Source organism: Pristiophorus japonicus, chromosome 6 (assembly GCF_044704955.1).
Source record: "Pristiophorus japonicus isolate sPriJap1 chromosome 6, sPriJap1.hap1, whole genome shotgun sequence".
Lineage (NCBI taxonomy): Eukaryota > Metazoa > Chordata > Chondrichthyes > Pristiophoridae > Pristiophorus > Pristiophorus japonicus.
The window spans coordinates 214,562,383-214,575,496 of NC_091982.1; the positions used below are offsets into that span (position 1 = coordinate 214,562,383).

At 41.7% G+C, this 13,114-nt stretch overlaps 1 protein-coding gene across 1 annotated transcript in view; it reads left to right on the forward strand.

The window, feature by feature from the left end:
• Positions 1-13,114, forward strand: part of dock10 (dedicator of cytokinesis 10) — a 316,489-nt gene that overhangs the window by 143,867 nt on the left and 159,508 nt on the right. Inside the window, exons 8-10 of the mRNA XM_070883587.1 lie at positions 6,322-6,517; positions 7,530-7,606; positions 9,165-9,248. Of these exons, the coding sequence (XP_070739688.1) occupies positions 6,322-6,517; positions 7,530-7,606; positions 9,165-9,248 (357 nt within the window). The remainder of the gene's footprint in view (positions 1-6,321; positions 6,518-7,529; positions 7,607-9,164; positions 9,249-13,114) is intronic.

Sequence of the window (13,114 nt, forward strand, 5' to 3'; positions counted from 1 at the left end):
CCCACATCCCAGAACGAATAATAAAAAAAACAACTCTATACCTGAAACCTAGGATCCCATAAGTTTTTTTAACTGCTTTCTCAACCTGCCCTGCCACCTTCAATAATTTGTGTACATGTACCCCTCGGTCTCTCTGTTCATGCACCCACTTTAGGATTATACGCTTTAGTTTATATTTCCCCTCCTCATTCTTTCTACCAAAATGTATCACTTCACACTTTTCTGTCATAAATTTCATCTGCCACGTGTCCGCCCATTCCACCAACCTATCTACGTCCTCTTGAAGTCTATCACTATCCTCCTCACTGTTCACTTTACTTGCAAGTTTTATATCATCTGCAAATTTTGAAATTGTATCCTGTACACCCAAATATAAGTCATCAACATATATCAAGAAAAGCAGTGATCCGATAACTGACCCCTGGGGAACATCACTATATACCTTCCTCCAGTCCGAAAAACAACCATTCACCGCTACTCTCTGTTTCTTGTCACTTAGCCAATTTCGTATCCATGCTGCCACTGCCCCTTTTATTCGATGGGCTTCAAATTTTCTGCCAAGCCTACTATGTGGCTCTTTATCGAATGCCTTTTGGAAATCCATGTACACCACCTCAACCACATTGTCCTCATCAATCTGCTCTGTTACCTCATCAAAAAACTCGATCAAGTTGGTTAAACACAATTTGCCTTTAACAAATCTGTGCTGGCTTTCCTTAATTAATCCACAGCACAGAAGGAGACCATTTAGCACATTGTGTCTTCATCACCTCTTTGGTACAGCAATCCAAGACTAATCCCACTGCCCTGCTCTCGATTAAATCTCATTAGCTTTCACTGCTTCAGTAGAAATAGGCCGAGTGTCTCAAGTCTCTCCTCCTAACTATGGTTTCTCCAACCCTGACATCATTCTCGTGAAAGTATACTGTAAGCTCTCTATAGAGTTAATGGGCCGTAAGTTGCGGCCACGATGGGTGCATACAAGATGGGTACGCGTCCATAGAGACTGTGTAAGTTTCAGGTTTAGGCATGTGCTGCGGATGCGCTAAAACCCGAAACTTGCGATCTGCCAAGAATTCTCTTGACAGGGAAAAGGGCCTCCACGGGCGGACAGAGAGGCTCAGGAGCGCAACTCTCTGTGAATCACGAGGCAGAAGGTAAGTGCGTAGATTCTTCACTGGTCGGAGGCATCCGCTTACAGGAAGCCTCTGACTGCAAATTCAGTACCAATATATTTTTTGATACACTGCTGGTTGGGATGTATGCCAGGTTGTTGTATTGTTGAAACATAGAAACATAGAAACATAGAAAAATAGGTACAGGAGTAGGCCATTCGGCCCTTCTAGCCTGCACCAGCCATTCAATGAGTTCATGGCTGAACATGCAACTTCAGTACCCACTTCCTGCTTTCTCGCCATACTCCTTGATCCCCCTAGTAGTAAGGACTTCATCTAACTCCCTTTTGAATATATTTAGTGAATTGGCCTCAACAATTTTCTGTGGTAGAGAATTCCACAGGTTCACCACTCTCTGGGTGAAGAAGTTTCTCCTCATCTCGGTCCTAAATGGCTTACCCCTTATCCTTAGACTGTGACCCCTGGTTCTGGACTTCCCCAACATTGGGAACATTCTTCCTGCATCTAACCTGTCTGAACCCATCAGAATTTTAAACGTTTCTATGAGGTCCCCTCTCATTCTTCTGAACTCCAGTGAATACAAGCCCAGTTGATCCAGTCTTTCTTGAGAGGTCAGTCCCACCATCCCGGGAATCAGTCTGGTGAACCTTCGCTGCACTCCCTCAATAGCAAGAATGTCCTTCCTCATGTTAGGAGACCAAAACTGTACACAATACTCCAGGTGTGGCCTCACCAAGGCCCTGTACAACTGTAGCAACACCTCCCTGCCCCTGTACTCAAATCCCCTCGCTATGAAGGCCAACATGCCATTTGCTTTCTTAACCGCCTGCTGTACCTGCATGCCAACCTTCAATGACTGATGTACAATGACACCCAGGTCTCGTTGCACCTCCCCTTTTCCTAATCTGTCACCATTCAGATAATAGTCTGTCTCTCTGTTTTTACCACCAAAGTGGATAACCTCACATTTATCCACATTGTACTTCATCTGCCATGCATTTGCCCACTCACCGAACCTATCCAAGTCACTCTGCAGCCTCATAGCATCCTCCTCGCAGCTCACACTGCCACCCAACTTAGTATCATCCGCAAATATGGAGATACTACATTTAATCCCCTCGTCTAAATCATTAATGTACAGTGTAAACAGCTGAGGCCCCAGCATAGAACCTTGCGGTACCCCACTAGTCACTGCCTGCCATTCTGAAAAGTACCCATTTACTCCCACTCTTTGCTTCCTGTCTGACAACCAGTTCTCAATCCATGTCAGCACACTATCCCCAATCCCATGTGCTTTAACTTTGCACATTAATCTCTTGTGTGGGACCTTGTCGAAAGCCTTCTGAAAGTCCAAATATACCACATCAACTGGTTCTCCCTTGTCCACTCTACTGGAAACATCCTCAAAAAATTCCAGAAGATTTGTCAAGCATGATTTCCCTTTCACAAATCCATGCTGACTTGGACCTATCATGTCACCTCTTTCCAAATGCGCTGCTATGACATCCTTAATAATTGATTCCATCATTTTACCCACTACTGAGGTCAGGCTGACCGGTCTATAATTCCCTGTTTTCTCTCTCCCTCCTTTTTTAAAAAGTGGGGTTACATTGGCTACCCTCCACTCGATAGGAACTGATCCAGAGTCAATGGAATGTTGGAAAATGACTGTCAATGCATCAGCTATTTCCGAGGCCACCTCGTTAAGTACTCTGGGATGCAGACCATCAGGCCCTGGGGATTTATCGACCTTCAGTCCCATCAATTTCTCCAACACAATTTCCCGACTAATAAGGATTTCCCTCAGTTCCTCCTTCTTACTAGACCCTCTGACCCCTTTTATATCCGGAAGGTTGTTTGTGTCCTCCTTAGTGAATACCGAACCAAAGTACTTGTTCAATTGGTCTGCCATTTCTTTGTTCCCCGTTATGACTTCCCCTGATTCTGACTGCAGGGGACCTACGTTTGTCTTTACTAACCTTTTTCTCTTTACATATCTATAGAAACTTTTGCAATCCGTCTTAATGTTCCCTGCAAGCTTCTTCTCGTACTCCATTTTCCCTGCCCTAATCAAACCCTTTGTCCTCCTCTGCTGAGTTCTAAATTTCTCCCAGTCCCCGGGCTCGCTGCTATTTCTGGCCAATTTGTATGCCACTTCCTTGGCTTTAATACTATCCCTGATTTCCCTTGATAGCCACGGTTGAGCCAGCTTCCCTTTTTAATTTTTACGCCAGACAGGAATGTACAATTGTTGTATTTCATCCATGCGGTCTCTAAATGTCTGCCATTGCCCATCCACAGTCAACCCCTTAAGTATCATTCGCCAATCTATCCTAGCCAATTCACGCCTCATACCTTCAAAGTTACCCTTCTTTAAGTTCTGGACCATGGTCTCTGAATTAACTGTTTCATTCTCCATCCTAATGCAGAATTCCACCATATTATGGTCACTCTTCCACAAGGGGCCTCGCACAATGAGATTGCTAATTAATCCTCTCTCATTGCACAACACCCAGTCTAAGATGACCTCCCCCCTAGTTGGTTCCTCGACATACTGGTCTAGAAAACCATCCCTTATGCACTCCAGGAAATCCTCCTCCACCGTATTGCTTCCAGTTTGGCTAGCCCAATCTATGTGCATATTAAAGTCACCTATTATAACTGCTGTACCTTTATTGCATGCACCCCTAATTTCCTGTTTGATGCCCTCCCCAACATCACCACTACTGTTGGGAGGTCTGTACACAACTCCCACTAATGTTTTTTGCCCTTTGGTGTTCTGCAGCTCTACCCATATAGATTCCACATCATCCAAGTTAATGTCTTTCCTAACTATTGCATTAATCTCCTCTTTAACCAGCAATGCTACCCCACCTCCTTTTCCTTTTATTCTATCCTTCCTGAATGTTGAATACCCATGGATGTTGAGTTCCCAGCCCTGATCATCCTGGAGCCACGTCTCCGTAATCCCAATCACATCATATTTGTTAACATCTATTTGCACAGTTAATTCATCCACCTTATTACGGATACTCCTTGCATTAAAACACAAAGCCTTCAGGCTTGTTTTTTTAACACCCTTTGTCCTTTTAGAATTTTGCTGTACAGTGGCCCTTTTTGTTCTTTGCCTTGGGTTTCTCTGCCCTTCACTTTTCCTCATCTCCTTTCTGTCTTTTGCTTTTGAGGCAAAAGGCAGATTGCAGACTGATTAATGAGTGCAATATGGTTCTGGTTAACTCTCACCATATTATATGTTGCATTATTGAATGTATTAAACACAATCTTAAACCAGCACAGCTAATGAAAATCAAATCATAGTATGACAAGTCTTTGAATTAAAACTGCCACTTTCTGACGCAGAGTTAAAACTGTATGTGAAGCTATGTGAGTAGAATCAGCCTGGGATAATACGTGTTGTGTTTCAAGTCCCCCCTGTCACTTTCAGCTTTGAGTCCATGTATCAGGATTAGAATATAATCCCACTTAGCACATGAGAAGGGTTCTGGCGGAAGTGAGTGCAAAATCAGAGAAATTGTAGTTTGCATCAATCTGATTTTTAATTAGATGCAATTTGGTAAAGTAAATGGAGTTATCTGAAGACGGATGTTCAGGGTATTAATTCGAATGACTTTGAGCAAGCTTAATCTGGTTTCCGATAGAAATGAGTCCACAGTGGAGCATTTCATTATGTCTGAGAAACCATGGAAACTCTGATTTTGCTTTTGGGTTGTCAGCCTATCGGGAAACTGGTTTCACGCTGCTCCTGGACGGTTACTGTTACTCTCATTTGAGGAAAATATTTTTCTTTCTGTATTCCCTCGCTGTCATATCCCAAAAGATATATATATATAAATAAAATGAATTACTATCTATAGTGGTGTGCAAAGAGTTATAATTAAAGTAATATATTCCCGGCTGGAAATTCAGATCCAATTAATGAAGACCTGTCTGGGAATTTGTCTTGAATGTAAATTTTTCCCTATCCCATTAATAAATATACTATCTGTGGATCATCTCTGGAATGAGTTCCATCACTTGTTGTGTCTTGCCTGAAATGTTATGGTCACATTAGCTGTCAGTTGATGTGCACTCACTTCATATACTTGCGTGTAATAGCTAAGCAAATGCAGTGCACTTGATTGTAATCTAACTACTATTTTAGCAATTATTACTGTAGCCACAATCTATTGCAGAATGCTTGTTAGTGACGAAGAGGATATTAAACATCAAAGATTTCTTAACATTCTTGCACAATCCTGATCAGCTGCATTTTAATCTCCAGCCTGAAACATTACTGTAATACTGATTGCTTTTAGCACTATAGCAATTCAATTCAAATGGCTTTTGAAACATTTAAGGGTCTAATTCCAGTAGGCAGGAGCAGAAATCCAGGCTGGGAGCCATCCCTTTGACTCTCTGCGGCCTACCACCACTTTTAGGATATTCTGCCAGAAATGACATAGATATTGAATGTGCCTCCTCATTCACATTGCAAGTTAATGTCAGGAAAACACCATGCAATGTATTTTCTGTCATTAATACCACAGTAACGCTGCTTTGCGTGGAATGTTGGGAAAATCAATTTTCACACTTTGCCCATTTCTGAAAATTAGAGGAAGAAAACTCTTCAATGGAAGCAATTGCCAAGCTTCTCTCTACTGCTGCAGGTACATGAGGCTTGCAGCAGCCCCACTTTCCAAACCAGACGCTTGCTCCCCAGCACAGACAGGAATCCTGCCAAGAGCTCATCCAACTTATAATGAGGTTGTCGGCAGAAAATCTACCAGGGCCAGCACTGGGTTAAATGGGCAGGCAGGGTCAAAATGCTGGAATTCCCTACCTAACAGCATTGTAGGAGTGCCTTCAACTCAAGGACTGTAGCAGTTCAAGAAGAACGCCCACCACCACCTTCTCGAGGGCGACTAGTAATGGGTAATAAATGCTGGCTTTGCTAACGATGTCCATATCCCTATAATGAATTAAAATAAAGGCCCGCCCTGCTTCAGATACAGCAGGAAACTACCCAAGCAGAACATCCCATCTCAACATCCGACTTATTCCGACAGAGAGTTCATTAACAAAGTCATTCTGTTTGCATTTCCCTATAACTTTATGCTAATTTATTTGATCAAAATGAACAATTTGATAAATTCTTCCTCTCTACCACGTTTCTTGAATCATCCAGAACAGTAAACTTCGACGATACGCCTTTGAGTTGCAAATGAACAATGTGACCTACTTTGTGCTGGCAGCTGATAGTGAGCAGGATATGGATGATTGGATTTCCACCTTGAACCGAATCCTGCAGATCAATCCCGAAGGATCTAGTCAGGAAAGAAAAAGTGTAGACCTTACAGATGTCAAACAAGATGAATTTCTGGGTAAGTTGATACACTAACTACAGTATTACATGAGTATAAAGTGAGGATTGAATGAAATTGTGAATTATAATTTAATTCCTTTTTCGAAAGCACATATCTTAAAAATTCTATAATGTAAAAATATTTTATTGTGTTAACAAAAGTAATGAATATTCCAGTGCAATATGAAGCAATGCCCAAGAAAGCTCTGATTTTCTTTTAAAATTACAAAACCCTTTTAAGGTGATCGAAAATATTTCAGATATTTCAGATGGGAGCTAATTTGGAAAAAATGTTTACTGATGCATTTAATCACATAATCTGGCTCCAGATGTTGATACCTTTAGAAACATCTAAATGTGTGATCTGTCCAACTGTTTGTGTTTCAACTACAGCAATTTGTATTTATATAGCGCCTTTAATGTAGTGAAACATCCCAAGGCATTTCACAGGAGTATTATAAAGTAAAAAAATTGGCACTGAGACACATAAGTAGAAATTAGCGCAGGTGTCCAAAAGTTTGGTCAAAGAGATATGTTTTAAGGAAGAAAGAGAGGTGGAGAGGTTTAGGCAGGGAGTTCCAGAGCTTGGGGCCTAGGCAACAGAAGGCACAGCCACCAATGGTTGAGCGATTATAATCAGGGATGCTTAAGAGGGCAGAATTAGAGGAGTGCAGACATCTCGGTGGGGGGGTGGGGCGGGGGGAGATGGGTGGGTGGGGGTTGTGGGGCTGGAGGAGATTACAGGGATAGGGCGGGGCGAGGCCACGGAGGGATTTTAAAATAAGGATGAAAAGTTTGAAATTGAGGTGTTGCTTACCTGGAAGCCAATGTAGGTCAGTGAGCACAGGGATGATTCGTGAGCGGGACTTGGTGCGAATTAGGAGTTTCCTGTTATTAGTTGATTTTTAAAGTTCATTCAATATTGTGCTCATGTTTTGGTGTAGATACGCACGAATAAGTTGAAACTTGCTAAAATGATCAAGTTAACATGTTACTTAATCTATATTTGACTGTGCTTCATTCTTCCACAGAGGATGAAGTGACAGATATTAGCTCGAATGATGTAATAGACTTCTCTGAGGACACCATCCATCCAGAATTAGCAAAGGTAAAAGCTACAACAGTGCTCAAACTCACTTTGTCTGACCTCCAATTATTATACGGACAAGTCATGCTCATTCCATTAAGATCTGCGGATTATACAATAGAATGGACATTTTTATGAACTTTAAAAGAATGGTTACTGATTGCAAAGAAATATATATTAAAATGGAACAATATTTATGAACTGAGAAGAACATTTTTTTCTTCATATCTGGGAGAAAGATTTATCGTAAATTTGGGCTACAAGCTGCTCATATTTTCCGCACATCAATGGGACCTGAGTTCGAATCTAGCCCTGCAAGCTGGAATAATTTTTTGGGTCAAACAGCCGTACATGTTAAAAGTAAAATTAATTTTATGCCATTTGCAGCACAGAAGTTACCATAATTAATTTGACAGTCAGAGGAGCCCTACAGATGGCCGCTGTGTGAAGTGGAAGATTCACACTGGTACAGTGATAGTAATAAGCTACAAATATGGAATATTGTTGTATCATTGTATAGGGAGCTTAACCTTGCCACATTAGAAAGTGGATTAGCTCTTATACATTGGTGCTGCCAAAATAAATATCTATGATGCTTAAATGGACTACTTAGTTGCTTAGATGCTTAAATAGACTACTTAGTCGCTGCCATTTCCTGACCTGGAAACAGGGTCTTAAAGATCTTTCAAACATCTTGTGAGAAAATTATAGGTCTGGAAATTCCTGGGCCGCACTCCACTGGTGCAGATGCAGCAGAGCGGATCGCCCGCCCGCCCTCAAGTAAAGCCAGAGACACCGATAAATTCCCTGACCACAACTTAAAGATCTGCTCCAAGGAGGGCACAGTCCCAGCAGGGCCAGGAACCAGTTCACATTCCATGCTTTGCTCCGCCACCCCTGGGGGTAAATGTGACTTACACTCTCTCCTGCCCCAGCAATTTTGGGGTTGCTGAATTCCTATTTTTCCAGGAGTTGTTTCAAAACTTCTCTTTCTTTTCCTGTTTCTAATTCCTTCCCTTTTCTCCTGAAAGCGCAGACTTGTGATTTCATCCATTTCGATAGGCACTGTCCATTCTTCATCAGTGAGTCTAAATTGAAAGCACCAGCAGGCTGACCAGCTGTGGGGAGAATGTACACTCAGCCCAATCTTGCCCTTACCCAACTCCCACAGATAAACACTCTCCAACAGTAGTTATCTTAAAATAATCAGGAGTACGAATCCTAGTCTTATTTCCTCCAGTTTCTAAGTCAATTATAGTGTACCTAATAACATATACTGGTATCAGGAAACTGATCACAGATTGGGATGGAAGCTGGGAACGTTCCTGATATTTTTGACTTTTTTTTGCAATGAACAGCATATTTACCAACTCAAGCAAAAATAAGCTGAAAAACTCATTAACACTTGCCTTTTCTCTAAACGATTACAAAAATCAATTGAGCAAAAAAGGCATCTTACTTTCTGTTTGAATCTAGTTGTACTACAGGGGTATGTAGACAGTAACAAATATATATTTGTATGAAAACCATATAGTATGTGCTGACTATTTTCTTTTTACTTTTCTTTCATTATATACAGTATATTGCAGAAACAGAAGAAACCATAAAGCTGTCCAGGAATGAAGACCGGCTGAATTTATTTTCACTTGACCCTGATATACCTGTAAGTGACTTACATTTTTAGTACTGCTGTTTGGTACCAATTTGCAATGTAATTGTTTTACAATACTGGAAATAATGTTTCAAATCTGTCTGCGCAAGGCACTTTTTTCTAAGCAATAAGGCAGCCAGGCTACCTGTTCCCAAGCCTCTGCCAATGTTGCTGTGGAATTAGCCCCAACATATTTTGCTTCCAGTCTCTGTTGGTCATATCTACAGTAGGGGAAACATTTGATAGATGAGTCAACCTGGATCAATCTTAAGGGCCCTTTTCGCACCTAATTCAGAAGTGGCAAGGACTGAGACCTTGGAACTTGTTTCATTTCAGCAATACAGTGATCCATAGCATGGTGTATGGAAGCAAATGGAAGTGGAGTGAAGAAAAGTTAAGAAGTACATTTAAATTATAATATGTATTATTGTAACCCACCACTACCAAAAGACAACTTCCATCATAATTAATAAGTTAGATAAGCTGTAACATTGTTTACTATTCCAGTTGCTTGTTTATACCAGATGTTCATATATTATGGTGGACAACAGTGTGGGGAAAACATCATCACGAAGTCATTAATGTCACTTTACAATTCATGCATTAATATTTTATTTAGAATCAATGTTTAGTTTTAGTTAATGTGTGGTATAAAGGCTATGGGCCGAATTTGGTCAAACCCAAGTTCCGCCTGTTTTTTGGCGGTCCCCGGGCAGTGCGTGATTTTTTACTGCCCGGTACCGCTGGGACCGAGTGGACAGGAGATTCATCCCACTTTTTTCGGTGGTAGTGGGAGCAGAATGCAGGTGGTGGCCTTCTGACTCAGGAGTCATCGGCTCCCAAGTTGTGCGCACGCGGCTGTCAAGCTCCGCTCCCGCCCCCTCCGAGAGAGGCACCGACGAGACGTCAGAGACTGCCGGCCTGAGATCACTGTGGGGGGGGGAGAGATTGCTGTGGGGGGGGAGGGGGGAGAGATCGCTGTGGGGGGGGATGGGGGAGAGATCGCTGTGGGGGTGGGGGGTGGAGGAGAGACTGGGAGGTGAGTGAGACTGGGGGCGGGGGGAGAAACTGGGGGGGGAGAGACTGGGGGTGAGAGAGACTAATAATATTTTTATTATAGTTCATTCATAAAGGAGTAATTAAGGCTTTATTAGACCATTTATGAAATAAGATTACTCTAGTGAACACACACATAATTTCCTGACTCAGCGGTTACATTGCTATTCAAACTGTATTATTGGGTAACACTCGAGAATACTACAATCCATTTAAAAATACATTGAACTGTGGAAAACTATAAAGATCTGTGTAATATCAAACAAACCTGTTAGCTCTGTGTACACTCCGCCCACTTAAGATCCACTTAAAAGCACCTTCTCCAGGACAGTATGCATTTCCGGCAGTACGTCGGCAGTATTTCATGAAACTTGCATTTTTGGGTGGTATGTGGGCGGTTCTACATGGGCGGGTGATGTGCATATCACCTGGGCGTTATGTCATTCATGAATCTTCCGCCGGGTGGTATATTTTTTGAAAAAACTTGTAATTTTCGGCGGTAAGCGGGCGGTAGTGGGCGGTATGTCGATGAATTTCGGGCCATATATTTAATGAGGTGAAAAAAATCAGCAGCATTCAATATGTAAACCGTCAGGTAACTGACTTAAAATATAGAAACAATTCCTAGTTGCTATCCTGTGACATGCATTGGGGGAACACATGGTCATTGTAGTGTGGTGTTTTCTACGATGGACTAGCTTGGTGAGTCCACTGTCAAGGCTGATGCATGAAGTATGTCCACTTGAATGAAGCCATAACCCAGCATAAACCATTGTGTTCAGGAGAAAATTGAGGAGGGTAATTTTCTGTTTTGTCCGAAGTGAGCACTTTATTTTACTTTGGAGCTTTTAAATGAAGTATCTTTCTTCATGGATCATAGAAACTGCTACATCTATCTTTTTCTTTCGCCTGTCATCCTGTTTCGAGCCCACTCTCTTGTCCATCATTTGTATTTCCCTCCACCTCTTTTTACATCTTTCTTTTGCTGGCCCTTGTTGTGCTGTTCCTCCTGCAGGTATCCCCCCTTTTATGTACATTGATTTGCTTTAACATTCTCTCTTTCCATTTCTTTTCCTGTATCTCTCATCTTTTCCTGCTTGATCCTATTCTTTTTGTAAGGGCCCTTCGAAAATCTAATTGCTTCGAAAATCATGTCTCCTCCGCTTCCTCTCAAGCTTTTGCACCAACCACCAACAGGAAACAAAGGCCGGATGCTCAATACATTTACATGACAACTTCGCCATTGCCTATGGTACATTTCGACCCCCACGATGCGATTTGATTCCTCTATGTACGTGCGAAACAGAAAATACTCCAAAAATGGAGTCTCACCATGAAGTCCATAAAAAAATCCTATTTAAAAAAATTTATTATTAACATCCTTTTTCCTTTTATTATGTTGTTGTCTGTCTGTTTTCATATTTTTTTTCAACTGAGTGCTGATAACATCAAGAGAAGCATTAGTTTGAAAAAGTTACTGAGACCAACAATGTAAAGGTGCTGAATTATCATTGTTGAATTAATATTATGAATTAAAGGGTCTTCTAGAAATATGTTATTTCAGCTCCTTTTACAGTATCAGGTTTGTAGTCCTGCCTCTTTTTTTTAAGCAAACAAATTTTGGTGAATTTTTATTCTCATCAGAGTGAGGAATTGGATATTTTTCTCTCAAGTACTAGCATAGATAGATATAAACTAAAGCTGCCTCGGTTCTGTCTCAACAATATCCTTTAACCTCGGCCTCAGAAGAGCACCATCTACTGCCCAGTGTGAATTTTCTGTTATCGCACCAATCATCCTTCTGGTCTTACTGTGTGAGATTACAAAATGATGGATTATACAGAATGACAAAGAGTGCACAGCACAGAGAAAGGCTGTTCAGTCCATCTGGTCTATGCCAGGTTTATGCTCCACACGAGCCTCCTCCCACCCCTCTTCATCTAAACCTACAAACATATCTTTCTATTCCTTTATTCCTAATGTGCTTATCTAGCTTCCCCTTAAATGCATTGACCTGAACTACTCCTGTGGTCGAAAATTTCACATTCTTACCACTCTGGGTAAAGAAATGCCTCCTGAATTCACTATTGGATGTATCGGTGACTATCTTATGGCCCCTAGTTTTGATTTCCCCCACAAGTGGAAACATCTTCTCTGCATCTATTCTATCAAACCATTTCATAATATTAAAGACCTCTATCAGGTCACCCCTCAGCCTCATCGTTTCGAGAGAAAAGTTCCCCAGACTGTTCAGCCTCTCCTGAGAAGTATGTGCTTTCAGTTCTGGTATCATCCTAATGAATCTTTTTTGCACCTTTTTTAATGCTTCCATATCCTTTTTATAATATGAAGACCAGTATTCCAAGTGTGGGCTAACCAAGGTTTTATACATGTTTAACATAACTTCTGTGCTTTTCAATTCTATCTCTCTAGAAATGAACCCCAGTGCTTTGTTTTCCTTTTATGGCCTTATTAACCTGCATCGCTACTTTTAGAGATTTGTGTATCTGTACCCCTAGATTTCTTTGCTTCTCTACACCAATTAGACTCTAATTGGGGAGAAATTCGGTTGCTTGCGCCTCCTGTTAGCTCCTGGGGGGGTGGGGCGCTAAGAGGTTAGAGGTTAGCGAATGCCGTGACACTCACAAACTTCTGTGCTGGTTTAGCGCTGGCGCTAACTCTTACCGCCTGGGCCTCTAGCGCCTCTCAGATCGTGACGTCATAAAATGCACAATGCACCGTTATTGCCCCAATGTAAAATTACCTCCCACCCCCTGCTGTATCGCCGGGCGTGACCAACAACAGGAAGAGGAATGGTTTTC